The sequence below is a fragment of the Chelonoidis abingdonii genome, chromosome 3, assembly GCF_003597395.2.
Source record: "Chelonoidis abingdonii isolate Lonesome George chromosome 3, CheloAbing_2.0, whole genome shotgun sequence".
Classification (NCBI taxonomy): Eukaryota; Metazoa; Chordata; order Testudines; family Testudinidae; genus Chelonoidis; species Chelonoidis abingdonii.
Genome location: NC_133771.1, coordinates 110,291,684 through 110,313,782, shown reverse-complemented (window position 1 = coordinate 110,313,782; position 22,099 = coordinate 110,291,684). Strand labels below are relative to the sequence as shown.

The following is a 22,099-nucleotide window of genomic DNA, read 5'->3' as shown; positions in this document are numbered from 1 at the left end:
TGTCAATGGGAGACGCTCTCCTGTCAATTTCCCTTATTCTTCTCAATCCAGTGGAGTACAGAAGTTGACGGTGTTACCAGGGGTTCTTTCAACCCAAAGCTCTTGGTAACTTTTATTGTGTGAGGTGGTCAGGAAATAAATCAGGGGAGACACGGCCAACCAACTGATAGATGGCTGGCACAAACAGAACAACACTAGTGCTTTCACTTAAAGCTAAACTTTACTTAGTCTCAAGCACTTACACATGTCAGCAACAGATTAATAAAACACTCCCAATCCTCGATAATTACTGAAGCTGAGTGTGGCTGTTGTGTACCACACCACTGTGCCACTCAAGATGCATCCAGAGGGAGAGTCCAGTCCCACTACCTCAAACTTTTCCCCCTTATTTATACGTTAGTAATACAATGATGTCACTTAAAAGAAAACTTAAGCAAGCAGTTGCAATGGTCTATCAAGAGGCTTCCTTCTCATTATTGATTAACCAGGTGTGTTTTTTTTTCCCCCAGAGTTTGCAGCCTTGAGATCCTGTTAGACACATTCCTGAGGGCACATCCTGCTCTTCTAAAAAGCATGTATCAGCAGCTTCAACACAACTCTTATCAGGAAGGACGTGGGGTCAAGCTGCCCTTTCTGTGGCACCCAAAACCCCCTCCCTTCCTGCCTTGGTCAAACTGAGGCTGCTGCATGGCCACTTTACGGCCTGCTGACTTGGCTGCTTTTAGCAATAAACCATAGTGGTTTAAGGCGCTTTACTGGTTTGCCAAAATCTCTCCGTACAGATGGGAGAGCGATCTGCAGTCGATTTAGTGGGTCTTCACTAGACCCACTAAATCGACCGCCGATGCCTCAGTCGCCACCTGTCGATCTCCCAGTAAGTGTAGACAAGCCCACATTCTTCTGTTCTTACATATAAAAACAAAACATTAATACTCTAAGGAGTTCTGCCTGTCTGGCACTTGTGATCTGAGATCCAAGAATAAGTGTCATGCACTGTCTTTCAAGAAGTATAATTATAAGGTAAGCAATCTAACATAGGATCTTATGATTCAGCATACAGGTATGTCCGTGCTGATACCAGTTTTTGATATGTACCTTATAAGAGATGGAAGAACTAGCATTGCTTTTAGTTGTAACGCAGATGCTTTGAGTCTTAATTGCTCATAAAATACTGGCTTAATGTGGATTTGAAGATTATGCCTATCAATTGAAAGCTTGAAGTTTGGCATATAAGGGCTTGTCTATTCATGGAGTTATTCAGGAATAGTTGTTCAAAAACAGGTATTCCTGAATATCTCCATGTTTGGACTGTTATTTCAGAATAAGTGTGCCTTGCTCCTGTTTTGCTTGATGTACTTTTAAAGTGGGTTAAGCTGCACAGTAACGTGGCATTCATATTCTGCAATAAATGTGTCCGCATTTGGAGTTGTTTCTGAATAGCTCCATTTACAGACAAATCCCTAGAAAATGGCTTGGTAGTAGGCAATCCATGAGTATGGTTTGCCTTTAAATACTGTTTTCTTTTCTGTATATTCTGGAAATGTTCCATTTTATAGGAATTGGACAATGGAATATATGATTTCAGTGCGGATACTAACACCTTTTTGTGTGTAAAAAAACAAAACAAAACAAAAAAACCTTTTCATTTCTGCCAAAAAGTTTCTGATCTACTTTTTGTTTGAAATAAAGTTTGACTAATATTTACTCACCATTCTACTAATTACAAGACATGTAACTCATTCAGCACTCTTCTTGCAAAGAGTAATTTGATCTTTGATTCTCAATTGCTCTGGTTGCAGCTGCATTCTGCCCCTTCCCCCGCCCCCCCACAAAAAAAAAAGCACGAGGATCTTGTTTGGCAATTATGTATTGTAATATAGCATGGCCCATATCTTGTAAAGCTGATCAGAGGTTGACTACTTGTTGGTTGATAAACTCAAATGTGTTTGAACTCATTAATTACTTGCATTGTTTCAGTTATAATTTAAAAACTTATGCACTTTTGTTTAATAAATAAATAAATGTGCTGATGCAGAATAGAATAATTTCTCAGGGGGTTCACTGGCAAGTCAAATTGGGTTGTTTTAATTAGAATAGTCTATGCTCAACTCAGTGTTTGTTTTATGACGTTTTTGCGAGAGTACTGTAAACACTAAATGTTAAACACTTTTTTTTTATTTTGCCACTATATAAACATAAGAAGCCTCTGCATAGGATTTATAATTATGAATATGTACAAGATGTAGCACTTCTGTTTTTACAGAATCTGAATGTTTTAACCATTTCTCTATCTTGTATGTATATCAACAGTTTGCATATTTCTTTCACATAAAAAGCTTCTAAATTGTGTGCATATGTACATTTTCAGTGTGGTGCACACAGTTCTGATCAGAACTTGAGAGAAAGGTAATACTTTTGGTTGCATATCAATGTCCTATTGAAACTATGAAATATTCCCTTAATGTGTGTTGTTTGTTCCAAGTCAAGCCAATAGGATATACAAACAAACTCCAGTGCAACCTCTAAACTACTATGCTAAATTTCTTCTCCAATGATCTTTTACTCATCTTTCTCATCATGCTGACTTGTCTCTCCTCTGTCTGTTCAGCAGTGGGAGACATTTAGTGAACGCTCTTCAAGCTCACAAACTCTGACCCAATTTGATTCTAACATTGCACCAGCTGATCCTGTAAGTCAATCACTTAGCTTGCTTGTTTGAAATTAATTTTATTAACACTGAATTTCCATACATTGTGTTTTTAGCTATTGTGCATGATTCTTGCTTGATTGGGACTGGTGGCAGGCTTATTAATTTTGTCTACTTATGATGGAAAGAGGGATTTCCTTTTTTTCCATTCACTCTTAATAGCTTAGTACAGGAAATGTTTTCCTTGATTTTTGATGTGATAAAAGTGCTATCAAATCTACGTAAGGAAATTATTTGACACACTTACTGATCGATGTATACATTTTATTACACTTCATTTAAAACTTTTTGAATGTAAACAAAATATTATCCATAGAACCACAGTGAACCAATAGTCTTATTAAATCCTTCAGCTATGTCACCCAAACTTGGACTTCAGCATAGCTGTCTTCTCTTTACGCCTTGTTGGTTTTGTGCACATAAAGACTCATAACGGACTTATCCAGATTATCTAAACATCCATATAAAACTTCATGTTCTTGTTATATTCCAAAATTGGTGTGGTACTTTATAGTCATTCATACATACTGCTAGCAAGTTACTCTGGCAATAGGACAACTGCACTAATTGTAGCATTAGCAACTGCAGCAGTGCTGTGAATAGTGATTAGTAGTTAACATCTTGCTTAGGAGTAGGGGCCAGTACATATCTTACCGTATTAAATTTGTTAATTTCATAAAATCTTAGATTATATAAATGATTTTTAAAAAATTAATTACTCTGCAAAGTCTGAGTTAATACCATTGTTGCCAGTATATTTGTATTACAGTAGCATCTAGCAATCCCAGCCACAATCAGAGCTCCACTATGGTATGCACTGTATAAATAGTCCCTGTCCCAAAGACTTAGTCCAAAAGCTTCCCTCGAATGTGTGAATAAAAAAAATCAAATTAAAACATCTGCCTTACAACTTAATATAAAAACTGCCTTCTTTCTATTTGTATATTTCTTCACACAACACACAGTCAACCTGTGGAACTCTTTGCTAGAGGGTGTTGAAGGCCAAGTCTGTAACAAGGTTCAAAAAAGAACTAGATAAGTTCATGGAGGATAGATCCATCAATGGTTATTAGCTTGGATGGGCAGGGATGCATGCTCTGAAATGTACCTAGCCTCTGTTTGCCAGAAGGTGGGAATAGGCGACTGGGGATGGATCACTTGATTACATGTTCTGTTCTTCCCCTCTGAAACATCTGGCATTGGTAACTGTTAGAAGACAGGATACTGGGCTGGATGGACCATTGGTCTAACCCCAGTATGGCTGTTCTTATGTACTTATCCCTATTCCTCAGTGTAAACATAACTTACCTAAACCTAATTACTCCTTCATGGAAGAATGTTAAATCACTTTATAGCTATTAAATGCCTCCATTTCTTACAGCATATTTATTAGCAAATGCTTGGCTAATCAAGAACTGTAGCTATTGCATTGCTTTGTTCAACTTGCATGGTAGTTAGTAACTTATTTTTAGCAGTAATTAGCAAAAATGACAAGGAATCAACTGAGATGAAAAATACATTTTTTCTGTCCTGTGGATGATTTTACAGATTGATTTTTCTATATTGTGTATATTGGCTTAATCACCTTCTTAAAGTCTTGACATATACTTGACTTTTGAAATGTAACAGGCAGTATAAAGTAGTAACACTGCTTGCAAAATTAGATTGTTATAGACTATTAGGAAGGTATGAAGCTTAGTTTTATTGCTAACATAACTTCTTGAATCTTGAGGCAAGATTCATTTAATTTTGTTCATATATTCTGCTAGCAGAAAACTGAATACAAGCAAATCCAAGTTAGTGTTGTTTTGCCACCTCTTCATATCATAGAGATCTTGGACAATGACACCACAGCACAGAGTTTAAAATACTAAAACTTGACGTGGCTTGCTCCTGCCTTTCAGAATCAGGGAGTCAGTTATCTGGAACATCCCTTGGTGACTGACTAAAGGGCAGTCACAAAATTAACTTTCTTAAAAACTCTCTGTGCTGTAGGACAAAACAGCTTGCTGGGCCAAAAAAAAAATAGTGGCAGGGGGAGAGGAAGAGGGAGCTTACCTGTGAGGAATAAGAAAGAGAGGAGTAATACTGAATTTATAGTTTGGGTTTGGGAAAGCTGAAATTGCATTTTCAAATACAACAGTAAAAAATAAAACTTGCCTTTTGTCACCGACTTTCCCTTAACTAAGTTGGGCAATATTATGTCAAGCTATTCTAAATTTAAATCACATAAGATTTGTAATAGCCACACTTGAGTACATATGGAACATTCGGAAGCAAAGGACTGTTGTTAGCTACAATAGAAGACTGATCCGTATATAAAAACTTACATAGAAAGCATGGTATCCTCTTAAACCATGTTCATGCCTAAAGATGTTTTAATGTTCATAGTAGTGTTTGAACTGTGGTAAGGAAGTGTACTGTTTACATTTGGCAGTATACATTTGAACTTTTTATCTTCCCAGTACAGTGCAAGTTAGTTTAAATAGTGTAGAAATTAATTTATTTTATATATATAATATATATATAGAGAGAGAGAGAGTCTTTATTTAAATTTAAAACTACATGCTTTAAACCGTGCTCAGTTAGCTCATTTTCACAAGGCCGAGTGTGTATGTGTATACACACACACACACACACTCGGCCTTGTGAAAATGAGCTAACAGCACAGTTTAAAGTGTGTAGTTTTCAAGAGCCGTTTTAAATTTAAGAGTGTTCTCCTCCCAGATACATATGCATATTTGCCATTGCCCTCAGTGGGAGTTGAGCACTCGAGTATAGAGCTTGGCTTTGGGAATATGAGTGCAACATCTGGTAGCCCTTTATAGAGCATGACTTAGCCCATTTCATCTGACAATGCCCACAGAAGTACTTCATATAGATAGTGACTCTAAATGTCAGCAACAGTTATTTCTGCCTTTAGGTGGCATGTTACCCTTCAAGAGATGTCTATCTTAAAAAAAAACAAACAAAAAAAAAACACAAGCTTCCATCATGCCCTTGTAAGATATTAATGGGCTCCCTGAAATGATGTGAATTTTACTGTACAATCAAATTTTTAGACTCTCAAGCCCATAGACTTTCCAGGATATTCTAATTTTAATTTTCTGAAGCATCAGAAGTACATGGGGCCTCTGGAATGTCTACATCTAAAGATCCTGATCTTACGTTTAAAAAGAAATTGAGTATTTCATAGCGTGGGCTACATCTCATATTTCATGGACATACAACATGCCTGTGGCAACCACACCATCTGATTATAGGGAAAGGTAGTAATGGAAAGTATTTAAGGTGTTTTTTGATGCAGCTTAGCAGCTACAGATACAGCTAGCACAATGTGACCAGCAGACTTCTGTGAACCGGGGACCAAAGTTTGGAGACCACTTTAGGGAAGTCTAAATACATGTACACTTGCACTGAGTTTAAGGATATTTGTTATGGAAAGTGTTCTATCTCCAAAAAAAAAAAAAGAGAGTCCTTGTGGCACCTTAGAGACTAACACATTTATTTGGGCATTAAGCTTTCATGGGCTATAACCCACTTCATCAGATGCTTATGCCCAAATAAATTGGTTAGTCTCTAAAGTGCCACAAGGACTCCTCATTGTTTTTGCTGATACAGACTAACACCGCTACCTGTCTGAAACCCGTTCTATCTCAAGGTTTTATATTGCCACCGATTTACCATAGTATCAGGTTCATAGGAACTCAGTAAAAATGTTTGCTTATGAATATAAGCTTGGGAACTGCCACTGAATGCAGTCGAAAACAGCTCTTAATGGAATCATTTGAAAGCTAAAAAAAAATTTTTCTTCCCTCTCTGCAGGATACTGCTATCGTTCACCCGGTGCCCATTCGAATGACTCCAAGCAAAATCCACATGCAGGAAATGGAACTTAAAAGAACTGGAAGTGGTAAGCTATATTCTTGTGCTAATTATGAAAGCAGCTGCTGTGTTCCTATAACATCTTACTGAATACTTACATGGTGATGACTTTTAGAGCTTGATTTTCTTGCATAACAATTCTGCCTTGTGTCCTTGCACTTAGACAGTAGTATCAGGGGATCCAACCAGTGTAGCTATTACAAGTGGTGGAGAACCTCATGAATTAAAGGAGCATTCTGACACAATGATTTAGAGGGTTGATGGTTGCTGTGAGGATTTCTCCATCTGCTTCTAAGATAAGATTTTTGGAATAGATTGGAAGCATCAAGATGCAGATCTGGTTCAGGAGTGGGAGAACTTTCCCAGATTTCATGCTCAAGTTCTTGAGGTGCATGGGGAGCTCTGGACTATGACCTGTTACTTAGTGTGGTCGGTTCTATTTAGTAAAATCTAATGGGTGAGATTTGGTCTGCTACTGCTGGAGGCTTTCATCTCATCCATTTGAAACCTCCTAGCCTTTCTCAAATGATGTCTATTCCCATTCTCCAACATCTCTTGATTCTAACAATCTTGCCATACTATTTCCCAGTCTCTAACCTTCATTTTTTTGCTGGGTGGAGGGGGAGTGGGCTTCTATAATATGCTAACACTGTAAATTCTAGAGATTTCCAGATAACAGCAGTAGCCAAGAGCATGTTCCTTTTGCATCTGTGAGGGAAGATAAAGCATGCCTCTAGGGTGCAGGCTTTGCCATATTTACTCATACCTATTCACACTCTATTTGGGCTTCATTTGCACACCACCTGGAAACTTAATTTAGTACAGATAGCAGTTGCCAGATTGTTTACCAGTGCTCTTTGTGTAGGGTGCACTTCACCAGTGAATCATAAATTGACAGACATCCCATTTGTTTCCAAATGCAATTTAGTTTATTAAGCTTTAACTGTAAAACCCATTGCAGTTTGCGTCTTGTATATCTGATTTCACTGCTTTTTGCTGTACTCTGGGGTTTCTGATCATATCAGGTGCTTGAATTAATAGTCTGTAGGGGAATATCTTTTAGCCTGGAATTTGCTTCTCCTTTGGGTCCAACATATAATGAATTTATTGATCTCCAGAGCATGTTGCAAAGCCTACTGTCCTATGACTTTCAGAAGAGTGGGGAAGTAAAGTGAGGGTTTTTTTGTTGTCTTTTGATGTGCATCAGTGAATATATCGATTTAGATTTTATTTTTAAAATGTCTAACCTTTTATTGTAAATTAATTCAGAACTTTTGACAAGGGCATTATATACAGTGAAAATTGTTTTTCTCTTAAAGGCATACTTGTCTGATGTCATGTCTTATACCAACGGACATTATTATGGTAGTACCTAGAGGACATGGTCCCATTTTGCTAGGCACTGGGTAGATATATAACAAATGGCCCCTGCCTCGAAGAGTTTATAAGCAAGGTAGGCGCTCTGATGCAGGGACTTGCTTATGTCATGTTTGTATAGTCCTAGCACAATGGGACCCGTATTGTTAACTTAATAAATCCTAAAACTGCAAAATTTTATAAACTTGACTATAATTTTACAATATTACGTAGAGGGGCAAAACAAATGTTTAAAGCATGCATACTTAGGCATTTCACCACTGAGACAAGAAATGAATATTTTATAAGATTTATATTTGGAAAATTCTTATATATATGCATATTAACCAGTGCAATTATATACCAATATTGAAATGTAAAGTTTCAAAGTTTAATTTTTATTTATGAATTGAATAGTTTTTGTATTTAAAATTATAATGGTGTGGGTAGTATCATTGTAGTTTACCCATCTAAAATTCCAGTCAAGTGCAAAATTTTGGTTTAGGGCTGAACTTTTGTTAATGAAGACTTGGCCCCTGAAGAGAAGGATAGTTTCAGTGTATTTTGTATATCACTTAATCTTACTTAAAATGAATAGCAATAATCTTTTTTCCACCTAGATCTTGCTAATCCCACTAGCCCTCTGCTTGTGAAACCACCTGACCTCTCAGAAGAAAATAATATGAGTTCATCAAAATTTGTGGCTGGAAATACAGTTGGTAAGTATCAAAGCAACTTTTAACCTAGGGGTGCCTAATCTATGGCCCACAGACTGTACAAGGCCCACCAGAGCATTTCATAAGACGCACGACCTGGTTCAACACAGTATACTAACGGCTGATTCATTAGTGTTTTGTTTTGTCATGTTTACATCATTTTCATCTACACAAGTATATAGAATCTGTTTGGATTACACAAGGTTGTGCTTAGGTTTATGTGGCCCTCCTGTGTAGTTAGGTTGGTCACCACTGTTTTAACCCATTTATCACACTTTAAAGGAATGTCAACCTGAATTATTGTTCTTGTGCTAATAAGAGCACAGACTGTTCCTGAAAAGCAAGAAACATGTCCAACATTGTATTTTGACTTGGGAAGTATCTTCCCATCTTACAAAAAGATAAAGGAATAGATAATAGCAGATACAAATAGGTATAGCTTCTCTGGCTTGTTCATTGGAGCTATGCCAATTTATGCCATTTGAGGATCTAATCCTAAATCTGGTAAGAAATTAACTGTGTTATTTTAATTGATAAGACTATTTTCCTGTTCTCAGACATAATCTCAGAAGTGTAAACTGGCTGCACTATTTATCTCAAGCAGAAATAGCTTTAATTAGGGTTTGGTCCCACTCTTGTCTCAACATATTTTTTTGAAGATTAGAAAATGGTTGTATTACCAAAGGAAGGAATCTGCTGTCACTGTTTCAGTTCCTTTGAAAAATTGTGAGCCAAAATACCACAATTCCTTGTGATTACCTAGAAAAAATGTCAAAAGTCACAGATGATAACCCTCTGTTTACCCTGGTTGCAGTAACTTGGTTTTAATATTCTCTGCACCAAATATATAGTACTATACAGATTTTATTAGCCTGTTCTATGTGTAATCACACAGACTAGTCACAAATCAGATGTCAGTCTAAGTATCTAATCTCTGTGGTTTTTATTCCTGAAACTGTTTTTCATTCACTTTGTTCATTATATTGTATAATTTCCTTCAATAGAAATCAATATCTGACATTGGTCCTCTTGGATCCTTTGTCAGGGCCTTAATAGAAGTAAAAGGGCTTGCAGCTCTGGATATACCAGGAAGAATTATTCCTGTAAAGAAGAGGGTAGTGGAATAAAAGAAAATAGAGGTCACATTCCTCTTCAGTTAGTGGCCTGATGTTCTACTGAAGTTGGCTGTCTCAAATCCAACATCCGTCTCAAAGACTGGAAGCCTATGCCTTTCCCAGGAGAAATTGCAAAATGCCATTACAAACAAGTAAATATAGAAAATAATTTGGAAGGTTATGTTAATCTGTATACCTCAAGAAACCAGTTAATGCAGTTGGAACTGACTGTCTTTTGTACTGTGACACAAAATTGTGAGACGGTCTCTTTAAGGATTTTTTCCTCATCACGGACTAACAGATGAGGAGGGGGATCAGGTAGCCCAGGGGGGTTACCTTATTCCTTTCCGAGGATTTTATAGTATCTGAGCATAGTGCACCATAGTGTCTGAGCACCTTCCACATGAAATAAATAGCAAGGTCCCTAGTGAACTTCGTGGAACCTGTAGTTTGTCTTCCTTTTTCAGTGTAAAAATTCTACTTGAGGACTTTATTTTGTTTCATTTTTGGTTGATTTGTGGGATGGCTTTTCGGGCAGGGAGCGAGGAGGTAGTCATTTGGGTAGAAGGGAGTGGTGGTGATGCTGTGGTAGATAGACATGTTCTAAGAGGAAAATTTTTGCAGTTTCCTGTGGACAATCAGATGGGACTTACCTGTCTTCTGGAAGCTTGTTTCATAGCCAGACTGAGAGTGCTTTTTTCTTAGCTCTCAGGTGCTTCCATCTGGGCTTTGTGGTCTGCATTTCCCTAGATGAGTGCAAGTGTCTTGTGATTCACCGATCAGATTCAGTCTTTAATGTGTCTGGGGATTCAACCATAAACTTCTTTGAAGATCGGAACCAATACCCTAAACTGGCATCTGAAAATGACTGGGAACCTGTGGAGGGACTCAATCAAGGGTCTGATGTGCTCACGGAAGCCTAGACTATAGAGGTTCTTGTGCATTTCACATTCAGCTTCAGATACAGGGAATTTCAGTAATCCTGTCTGGAGGTAATAAATGCATGGATAACTGTGGCCAGGACCACATTCAAGACAAAGGGATGAAATTTGCCAACAAATGGGAAGTGAAAAGATCTTTTTAGACACTACTATTGCTAAGTCGTGTGTCTCTGTACAGGTTACTTGATTGTACAGAGGGAGGAAGATAAACCCTTTCTTTTGAAAAGGGTACCTGAAGAAGAGGTTGGCTTGCAGTCTGCCTAGCCACTTGAACTCTTTTAGAGCTGGAATTGCAGAGTCACTACATGAGAAGAAGTGAACAAAAGTAATATTTGAAGCAAGAAAAAAATTGTCATTTTTTTCCAGGTTTTATTTAAAAAAAAAAAAGAGGAAAAAAAAAAAGAGCTCAGCAGTGCTGCATAAGAACCTTTCAGTAAGAAATGATTTTTGAAGCCATTACTTATTTAAATTAGGTTAAATTCTGCTTATATCATGTAAGCTTTTGCTATTGGGTTTAAGAAATTCTAGAACCATCAGATGTAGGGGGCGTAGAAGATTTGCAGACGAGACTGCATCCCAGGATATACTGGAATACTCTGGGGAACGGGGTGGTTGGTTACGAAGAAGCTAGTCATCTGTATCTAGTAAACAGACCTCTAGAATGCAGCTTTTTTCCTCCCTGAACTGACTGTTGCCTACCTGAAACTAAAGTGTTGTTCTCTCTGGGAATATACTCCTGCAGTACTTCCTTTTAGAAAGTTTTACTCAGTCCAGTAGAAAACTAGCATTACTAACAGAATTAGGAAAATTCTAAACTGTGTGCAAGACTGGACTTTTTTGCAGTGTTATGTTTCCCCATCCTTGTAGGAGTTGCTCACGCTCCTCCAGTATCATCAAGGGAAGGGAAGTACTGTTGCAGTTAATTGTATAATGCCCAAATTGCCTTATCCAAACACGTTTAGAAGTAACCATCCTATTACAGAAAAGTCCAGTAACTTTCTGTTGGAGTGATAAAGCAAGTTTCTTGCCCAGAGAGGTTTACCATCCTTTACTGCTCTTCTCTATAGATATCTGGTTGACTAAGAGGCATCCTGGACCTTGAATGGCTGCACAAACAGTACACGAGGCTCAAGATACAGACCACTTCATCCACTATATAGCTATCTTATATTACAACACTTCTTTCTCATTTCTATAGACTTGAAGGAGGCTTCCTTACATATAGCTGCCCTAAGACCACGGTCACATCAAAATAATGTAGTTCCATTTCACTCTGTGCCATGTAGAGTATTCATGAATGTATTCAGTACTCGGATAGCACCTCCTGACCAAACTGAGGTTCTATATTTTTGTCCATTATTTCTTATCCTGATATGAGACAGAATGAAGGAGTGGTGTTGAAAGTGGTATCAGACATAGCAGTTCAGTGACACTGGTTCATTCTAAAGTTAGAAAGCCAATCTATACCCAACACAGAAGGTTAATACACTCTTCTGTGGATTTATGAAAACTAAGTGCTATGCCAGTTGATCATTTCAAAGATCAGAATGAAGATAATCTCCAGGTTTCCTCTGTAAGATGTATAAGAAGCTTTTATAAAGCAAGGGAACTTGGTCTGTTGAGCGCAGGTAGTGGTTGGCAGTCTACTTCTACCTGGTGAGCAGAGGTTTTTGCAAGAACTTCACAAAATCACCACTTCATCTGACATTTACACTGCCACAAAATATTAATACAGTTTTCCAGGCTTGCACAGACATTGTCTTTGCACACAGGGTTCTTCAAGAAATGGTTCTATACACAATGTTTTAGAGGTCTGTTACCACTCTGTTGGATGGGGGGTACTATTGAAGGATCTTACATATCAGTATTTCTTAGTGACTTGATTGCACCTTGATTCAGGCACCCCTTGGTTTTTAAAGGATGTATATATTTGGATATCTACATTTTCATTATGTACATAGTTCCTACACTGAGCAGGTTTTCCTTTTTTACACCCATACATATCTAAATGTTAATCTGCTATGCATAGAATTTTTTCTATTTTTGGAGCTGAAACTAAGTACAGTGATGCCTCTGGCTGCCTCCTTACTCTATGATAAGAGACTCAGCCCAACTGCACAGCGTACGGGGACATGCAGTCTTCTTTTAAAACAAAAACTGACCAGTGAGAATTTCTTAATGTAAAGATACCGTCTCTGTAGTATTCTCACCTCTGGGTCGCAGCTCACCAGTGAGACAGACGGAAGTGCAAACTTCATTTTTGAGGGCATAGCTTTCAAAAGAGAAATCCTCGGATCATTAGCCTGAGTTGACTTTAACAGTTGATCACTGGGCCTCTGTGTGTACCACCCAGCTTCTCTCTAGTCTCAGCTAAGTAACTTCACCACCAAAGCATCCTGCAATATCTTTTCCACCATGGATTCCAGCACAGTCCCCAGTATCCTTTGGTCTCAGTGTTTGAAGTCAACACTACAGACTTATAGCTTGTTGGAGGCTACACAACACCTCTGTGAAACTAGTGGATGCCTTTCTACAGAAGGCAATGAAGTCAAAGGCCACCCTTCATTCTTTAGTCTCTCTTTTCCTTCTGGTCCGTCTCTGAAGGGAGGGAAGATATGCCTCACTTAAAAAGGTAGCTTTTATGTCAGCAGCTGAATTCTAGGGTGCTCAGGGCACTCTGCCTCCATATCAGCAGCAACATAAAGGTTTTAATTTTCCTTTTAATGAGCACCAAACATTTTTAAGGGTTCTAGAATATATTGCTAGCCAGTGTTTGCCAGGAACTCTTGTTTTTTGGAGCCATATTGTAACCTTTTGTCCTGAGCTACAGAGGTCTTGGATATAATATGGGTCCTAAACATATTTTGTAGAGCCAAAAAATTAGGTTTTCTTACAGTCCTATTGAATCCCTCCTCTTACTCAGCCAAGAATGATTTTGAACATACTCTTATTTGTGAAAGATACTATAGGAAATCCAAACCCATGCCAATGAGATAGGTGGGATTTTATTCCACATGCTTCCTGGTAATTAAAGATGAGGAAACTTCTGTCATGGATCTCAGGGACCCAAATCAGTTTTTAGCCAGAGAAATTCTAGAAGGCATGATGCATCCTGGGGGAACTCTTCTAAATTAATGCTGATGCTTAAAATGGTAGGTAGAAAAAGATTTGAGAGATAAACAGGGCAATGTGGATCTCTTTACCTGTTCTTCACCAGCTTCTTGACCTCTGAGATTAATTTAAACTAACTTCATCCAACTACATTTGTCAGTTATTTTGGTATCTCATGAATCAGTTGACTAATGTCAATGTATCACCTTGTTTTCAGGTTCTTGTGGATATTGACTCTTTTTGGAAGTCTTTTGTGTCATGAGAGATTAATATATACTGCCATAGTTACTAAGCAACTCAAAAGGAGACTTCATTATCTGAGACTCCATTTCCTTAGGTGGGCATCCACTTTTCTGACTGCAATAATCTCAGGTCATAGCAAGTCTCATGCTGTAGTGATTATTGACTGTAAACCACGCTTCACCAGAATGAAGCCGTGCTATGGACTCATCTGAGATTCTCCTCAAGGTGGTGATGGAATACCACCTTAATGAGCCAGTTCTGCCAATTTGTTCCAATTTGTGTGCCGAGAGCCTTTTCTGTCTGCCTGAGAATAAGGGGAGAGATAGCTCAGTGGCTTGAGCATTGGCCTGCCAAACCCAGGGTTGTGAGCTCAGTCCTTAAGAGGGCCATTTAAGGAACTGGGGTAAAAATCTGTCTGGGGATTAGTCCTGCTTTGAGCAGGGGGTTGGACTAGATGACCTCCTGAGGTCCCTTCCAACCCTGATATTCTATGATTCTAAGTTTTTAGTGGTTCTACTCTGAGCTACTTAGATCCTGACAGTCAGCCCAACTTGACAAATTCCCAAGGCAGTGGTATCACGTAAGAGGATTGTATCTAAATATTTCTGTGGTTGCATCTCACGTTGCTGCAAAGTGGCTAGCCTAAAGCTGGAAACCCACATCAGAGTTCATTCAATCCAAGACATAGCTGCTGCCCTGCTTCAGGGTTGTTTCCCTTCTCAGGTACATGTCAGAGGTGTTACGTGGTCCTGATCTCTATATGTCTTACAAAGGTTTTGATTGATTTGGCCTCTAGGAAGGAATTCTCCTTCAAGCCTCCATCCTGCAGAAACTGTTCACAAAATAGAGGAACCTGTACTCATTACCTGCTTGTCTGTCCTCTGATGTATTTTAAAAGGTTCTGAAGTGATAAGCCTGATTCTTAGGTCTTACTCTTCATCTTTTAAAAACAAAATACACCAACTAGTGCCCATGGTGGGAATTGTCTTAGTTTGTTCTGCCAACGACTGTATTACTGTTACTTTCTTTGGGGATATTCAGTTATTTGACTCAAGGTTTAGAATCCTGCCCAGATGGTATCTTACAGGGAAGTACAACAGTAAGGTACATTTCTTCTTTGGACTTGAAATAATCTTTTCTATTGTTGCATAGGTAATATAACCTGTTGCTGTTTTTAGCATAATTTAATTGTGATAAATTAACACTAAAAAAATGAAATTTTGTTCTTTCATTCTACCAGCAGATGGTTACAGCAGTTCAGACTCCTATACTTCAGATCCAGAGCAGATGGGAAGCACTGTAACTCGGCAACGGTCAGTAGAGTAGTAACAGAAGAAATATTAAAGATTATAAAGCACACTTCCTCCCTCCCAAATGATATTTTTGGCTGTTTTTAACTAGCATTTAAAAGGCCAAATAACAATTTATGGTGGTCATTATTTTAACAATCAAAAGTGTAGACAACCTGTTCCCTAGTGATATATGGTAGAAGTGTACCAGTCTGCCCTTAATATGTATAAAGTTAAAATTTCTGGTGCAGCAGAACAGCACTGCTTGATGGAAGTGGCTAGTCAGCTATTACTCCATGTTCAGTCATGAGAACATTCTACTTGATAAGTCCAGAGAAGAGCAGCAACAATGATTCAAGGTCTAGAAAACATGACCTCTGAGAGAAGATTGAAATAATTGGGTTTGTTCAGTCTGAAGAGAAGACTGAGGGGGGACATAAGTTTTCAAGTACATAAGTTTTGTTACAAGGAGGACAGAGAGAAATTGTTCTTGTTGTCCTATCCTCGGAGGTTAAGAAGCAATGGGCTTAAATTGCAGCAAGAGTGGTTTAGGTTGGACATTAGGAAAAACTTCCTAACTATCAAGGTAGTTAAATACTGGAATAAATTGCCTAGGGAGGTTGTAGAATCTCCATCATTGGAGATTTTTAAGAGCAGGTTGGACAAACACCTGTCAGGGATGGTCTAGATAATCCTTAGTCCTGCCTTGAGTGCAGGGGACTGGACTAGATGACTTCCCAAGGACTTTCTCATTCTTCTAGGCTATGATTTACTAAATAAGAACATCATAAATAAGAGGATTTTAAAAGCACTGAAAATCTCCAATGTGGAGGGGGGGCTTTGTACAATAGGACTGGAAATCAATGTTGCTGTTAAACAGCATAGGATCAGTTTCAAAGTTATATCTTAAACCTAAATTAATTAGGGTGATTTCATGTAGTAAACATTATGAAAACTGTCAAAATAACCAGAAAGGGTTTGTAATTAACTTGTAGTGTTTTCCAGTGTTACTTAATTGCAAAGCTGATTCTTTGTCTACTTTTATATAAATCTTTACATTACTGAGATGGTGGTTTTTGTTGATGTAGCCATAGTCACTTGAGGAGGTGATGTTGCTACATAGACAAGAACCACCCCTTCCATCAGTGTAGGCTGCATCTACATCGCAAGGTTATGCTGACATGGCCTCTGTAATATAGACTTATCCCAAGTTTCTTTTTTAATTAAATGAGTGCACTAAAAGTACTCTAGACAGAAAATCACTAGAGCAACATAAGACTTCATCTCTCTTTAATCTCATTCTGAGTTTGGGCTTATTTTGATTTACATCAGATTTCCTCTAAATCAAGAGTTATAAAATGGGGGGTTGTGACCACTCAGGGGGTTGCGAGCTCTCAGCCTCCACCCCCAAACCTTGCTATGCCGCCAGCATTTGTAAGAGGGTTAAATGTTTAAAAAGTGTGTTTAATTTATAAAGGGGGTCGCACTGAGAGGCTTGCTGTGTGAAAGTAGTCACCACTGCCTAAAAGGTGTAAATCTTTGCAGGATCTGCATCTGTGTTTGGATCTTGACATTACTGATATGTCTTGCATTTGTAAGAGCTTAAAATTCATACAAAATAAGAAAACACCCAAGAATAAGGGCAGTATTTCTCAAGATCCTAAACAAATGCACTGAGTAATAGAAACTTCAGATGGAAAAGCTAGCATTCACATCTGCAAACATATACTGACACTTCCTCAGCTTGATCATGCTCAAGGCTGACTTGTATTTGACTGAGGCAGAACCACTAGAAATTCCCATTTTCTTTAACACCATCCCACTTAACAGTAGGAAACAATTCCTATTCAGGCTACTGACAAAACTTACATGTTTCACAAAAGTCCTGATCATAATGACTTCCGGTCTAGGTTGGATATTGCATACCTTCTCCTGAATTAACACTTGGGATGTCTACTGTCAGACACTATAGGCTTCCACAAACATTACAATAGGTAATAAGAGTGCAGTAAGGAGGATTTTGAAGAGGAAATAAAGGTATAAAAACAAATTCAGTTGTCAGAAGCGGGAAATGCCAGTCTTTTGATTTTAAAAACTAGATTTGGCTGGGGAAAAAGGAGCTGGTAGCGGCTATTAATCTTGAAACAAGATTTCTTCATATAGATGTTTTGGGTTGCACTTTGCAATTGAATTTTTACTGTTCTGGCTGCCTAAGCCTCTACAGAGGTTTACTTGTTTTGCAGGTCACATTCAGGAACATCTCCAGAGAACACTGCACCACCCCCACCCCCTCCTAGACCTCATCCTTCACATTCTCGATCATCATCTTTAGATATGAACAGATCCTTTTCAGTTACTCCAGGTAGGTATATTATACATCCATGCGTTTGCTACTTTGCTTAGTACATATTTATCTTAAACAAAAAAAAATTCTCTGGAGAAAGTGTTAACTCTATTTTTAAATAGACAGCATTAGGTCTGAAGCGAAAGCCTTAAATCTACTGATGGCTTTTATTCAGATTTTAGACTCCCTTTTAAAGAAAAACAGTGGCTTAATCAACGACTTAATTAAAACAGTAGGTTCCTAAATAAAATGTCAGTAAATGAGAGGCAGTGTAGTCAAGTGGATAAACATGAGAATGGGCAGGGTCACCCCGAGGATTCAGGGGGCCTGGGGCAAAGCAGGGGAGCTGCAGCGGTCTGGGTCTTCGGTGGCATTTCAGCAGTGGGGGGCCCCTTCAGTCACTCTGCGTCTTTGGCAGCACTGAAGGGGCCCCGCTGCCACTGAAGGCCAGGACTCGCAGGGCCCCTGTGGGGCCTGGGGCAAATTGCCCCACTTCCCCCCCCCCCACCCCCGGGTGGCCCTGAGAATGGGAGCCACGAACCCCAGTGACCCAACTGAGGACTGCACATTTCAAATTGAATGTGCTCAAAATTGAAGCAGTAGGAGTTCTTGACAGATGCAGATTCAGGTGCAGAAGGGTGGTAATAGATTTATAGCCTCAGAGAATTCTTACAGGTAACTTACTGTTTGTTGACAGAGATGCTGTCCTTTATAATTTCAGCTCATGATCTGAAAGCACTGTAAAAAGGGTTTTTCTGCTGGGGGAAAAAAACTGAGGTGTAGAGAAGTTTACGCAACAAACTGATGATGTGAGGAGTAGAACCCAGGTCTGATTCTCAGTCTCTTGCTCTGTCCTTTTGCCAATTTTGTGTTTGACCAAAGAGGCCACAGTATTGTAGCCTTATCTGTAGTTATGGTTTGATGTAACCAATTACTTGCCCCAAGGTGAGGGCTGACACCTACTTAAATCTGTGAGAGTTCAGCCCACAAGATTGACTGTAGCGGTGAGGTTATCAACAGAAGGGGGACCCCATGGTGCACAACAGAGGTTATCTAGTGCTCTTTCTGTAGTAATTTCTCTTAATAGCCAACCATACAATACACACTGCAGTCTGGTAAAGGAGACACCAATTTAGAATGTGTCATATTTAGATTACTCACAGCATGCCTTGGTGAAAAACCTCAAGTGTTAATCACTACACTAGGGTATAGCTTTTATGATATGTTACGCTGACACCCACTGGGCTTCATACATATTTAGGAAAGTTGTTATCCCCTTTTCGTTATTTGAATTTTCACTCCCCACTGCTTATGAGGTGCCTTGTTTTTCATAGATTAATTCATTAGTTCTCATACTCATTAACATTTGTCATCTTATCACCACAGTAACAGTAACATTAAGGAAGTTTCTAACAGTTCACCCTGACTACCAACGGTTATCTTGTGGTCTCAACTAATCTCTAGTGACATTATTATCCAAACTCAGCAATTATTTTCAAAACATCAGGATATCTCAACCAGACACAAGTTTAGCAGGCTTATCATCAATTTACTTAGCTATATTACAAAGGTAAATTAGTGTAACTCATCCTAAGGCCTAATTTGGCTATGCTTGAGACCTGAAGGCCCTGTGTTACAACATTAATACTTATATTTTGCCTCTGTATGTTAAATATAGCCGACACCTTTTATCCTTGGCTACAGAATAATTGTGGCATGTCACTTACTGAAGGACAGTCCTGGTTATGATAGCTTGTGCGCAGATAACACAGCTTATTTTCATGTTGACAGAGTGGAAAACTGAACACGTGTTCTTCATATTTGCAATGAGCATGTCCTAATATATGGAAATAGCCCTGTCATCCAACTGTCATTCAGAACCTATGTCTCTTCACAGGACAGCAACAAGCTGGAGTTGTTGCCTACCCCCCTGCAGTGCCTCCAAGACCACTGCCCTCACAGGTGAAGTTGACTTATTCTGTTACAATTTTTTTTTAAATTAGTATAATTCTTTGCCTGTGTGCAGTCTTTCAATCTGTTGAATTTTTAACTTTACTCTAAAATATGGGCAGCAAGGAAGCACAGAAGGCCAGTCTTTTGAAACATTGGGAGTATGAATGTGTACCAGAGCTTTTCAAGCCTAGGCTTCTGCCACCTTGCAGGACTTCCCCAGAAGGATGAGGACCTGCTCCTAGGGAAGCAGTGGACTAAAAGGAGACATTGAAGCCTGAAGTACTTTGCCCCTGAGGTCAAGGGAAAGTATCTCTGGTCCAGGAGCCACATGGGTTGGGGGGAGAGGCAGAAACTTACAAACGTTTGAACACCCTTCCCAGAATAATTCCTGGGTAGCGGTACAGAAATATGCTACACAAATACTGTGGCATGAGTTGGGAGTGGTGAGACAGACATCCCTTGGCAGAGGGTCCCCTGTTCTTTGTAAACTCTCACCTGAAACCTGACAAACTCATTGCACCAAACATATGTCTGACAGGATATTTATCCATGAAGAGTAATATGTAAGCTATCTACAGAAAGCATGTAACTTGACAAGACTCAAAATTTATTGATGTATGTACAGGTAATATTTGTGGAGTAATGTGTTTATCTAAAGTATGCTTTATGGACTTGGAGTAGAAATTTAGTCACCTGAGTGGTGTGTCTCAATGATGATCCGTCCATTCAAGCAAGAGGGAGTTGCTAATCAGTCCCTAGTCAGCTGTCTAGCCAATGCAAGGTTCTATTGTCTATCCTTGCCACATCCCAAAATAGTCAATGGAAAACCCATGAGAGACCATGATAAACAATCAAAACCATTTAAAGGTAGAAAAGAAACTCTACAACAAGGCAGGAATTCACCCTGCCTGTTTTCAGTATGACATAAACCTCGTCTAGGCTACAGGTTACTTGGTATAATTTACGTAACTCAGGAGAGAGCTTCTCCTGCCAGCATAGCTATCGCTTCTCACGAGGCAGGAGTTAAGCTCTCCCGTCAGCTTAGAGCATCTCCACCACAAGTGCTGCAAAAGTGCAGCTGCACTGCTGTAAGTGCTGTAGTGTAGAGAAGGGCACTGTGGCTCCATCACTGAGGAAATCCCTTAAGAAGCAGGGAGCTTCCATGAAAGCTTTTATCCTGCTTCTGGTGAAACCAGTCAGCTCTGCAATGGGCTCATGTTTGTGGGGGAAGCAACTTTATTATATAGGAAAGGTAACTTGATAAATGCAAACCCAAGTTTACATTTAATGATTCTGTTTTGTGTTGTAAGCAGTTACCACCATCCCTTTCTCACTAGTTAAATCTTAATTCTTTTTTTAATAAACCTACTTTTGTTTTATTATAAGTGCTCACAAGTGCTGTGTTGACAGTAATGGTGGTTTAAGGTAAAACTGATAAATTATGGTATGCCGCAGATTGCAGAGGATCTGAAATTTCTGTGATTAGTCAACATTGGGCTGTATCACAGGGGAATGATTCAAAGGGACTCGGGGATTGCAGTGCAGGTATTGTTAACCTACTTGGCGAAGGAAGAACTGGCAGCATCAGGGAGCTGTCACCCAGCTACCACAAGAAAAGACTCCTCATTGGAGGCAAGGGTAACAAGGTGACTCATAGTTCTGGGTACCCTGAGAACCGTCACAGGTGGCATATACAGTTTTAAGAGCTATGAAATGTAGTTGTTAGTTCCAGGGGTTGCCTCATAGTTAGAGCTAACATAAGCATCAAATATAACCTAAATATTTAAAATGGGTTCTAGGTCAAATTCATGCTAGTTCATATTGGAATTTTTAACAAAATAAAACCTGTCTTCATGCATAACCTTAGTTTTAAAAACACAATTTAAAAACTTTTTGATGTGCACTTTGTCATATTATTAATTAGCATGTCATAGTAGAAAGGTTTTATCTACTTTACTGCCAGCCACCTTACTTTAAATATTAAAGTACATTAACCTTGAGACTGGGATAGAGGAAGAAAAAGGGATTTCTCAATTTGCCTTCTCCAAAATGACAAGCTAGTCTTCAAGAAGTAGCAGTTTCTGAGCCTCCATCCACTTATTTCAGTAAATATAAACTGGGAATCATTCATTATCCTTAGTTTTTCTTATAGGCATTGAGTTGGAAGTGGTTGTTGCAAACTCATCCTAAAAGAATGCTTAACTTCCTAGAGACGACACAGAAAGGGAGTCAGTCTTATTAATACTAAGATAAGTTGTTAATAAACATGTGTATTCAAAATAGGAGACAATATAAAGGTTATACTTCCTCTAATAATTATCCTTCATATTTCTACTTCTCGGGGGAGACCACTGTGTAATTCCTAAACTATTTTAAAAACAAAAGGTTAAAATTAACAAGCTGTATGCTAAATCCCAAGATACATCCAGGAGTGCTTGA

General features: G+C 38.7%; 2 protein-coding genes and 1 long non-coding RNA gene across 21 annotated transcripts in view; 1 reads left to right on the top strand and 2 right to left on the bottom strand.

Moving 5' to 3' along the window:
* Window positions 1–1,868, bottom strand: part of LOC142046579 (uncharacterized) — a 36,622-nt gene extending 34,754 nt beyond the window's left edge. Inside the window, exon 1 of the long non-coding RNA XR_012655556.1 lies at window positions 1,710–1,868. This is a non-coding gene — a long non-coding RNA (uncharacterized LOC142046579). The remainder of the gene's footprint in view (window positions 1–1,709) is intronic.
* The window catches only part of REPS1 (RALBP1 associated Eps domain containing 1), a 114,010-nt gene that overhangs the window by 85,495 nt on the left and 6,416 nt on the right, over window positions 1–22,099 (top strand). For 8 of the 16 annotated variants that reach the window (XM_075063992.1, XM_075063988.1, XM_075063990.1 and 5 more), the window contains 6 exons: window positions 2,609–2,689; window positions 6,533–6,620; window positions 8,569–8,667; window positions 15,315–15,387; window positions 17,607–17,725; window positions 19,605–19,669. In XM_075063992.1, coding sequence (XP_074920093.1) covers window positions 2,609–2,689; window positions 6,533–6,620; window positions 8,569–8,667; window positions 15,315–15,387; window positions 17,607–17,725; window positions 19,605–19,669 — 525 coding nt within the window. The remainder of the gene's footprint in view (window positions 1–2,608; window positions 2,690–6,532; window positions 6,621–8,568; window positions 8,668–15,314; window positions 15,388–17,606; window positions 17,726–19,604; window positions 19,670–22,099) is intronic. The other 8 variants (XM_075064000.1, XM_075063995.1, XM_075063993.1 and 5 more) reach the window with 3 other exon arrangements.
* The window catches only part of ECT2L (epithelial cell transforming 2 like), a 59,253-nt gene continuing 57,865 nt past the window's right edge, over window positions 20,712–22,099 (bottom strand). For all 4 annotated transcript variants that reach the window (XR_012655553.1, XR_012655551.1, XR_012655552.1 and 1 more), the window contains one exon: window positions 20,712–22,027. The gene's annotated coding sequence lies outside the window, so the exon portion shown is untranslated. The remainder of the gene's footprint in view (window positions 22,028–22,099) is intronic.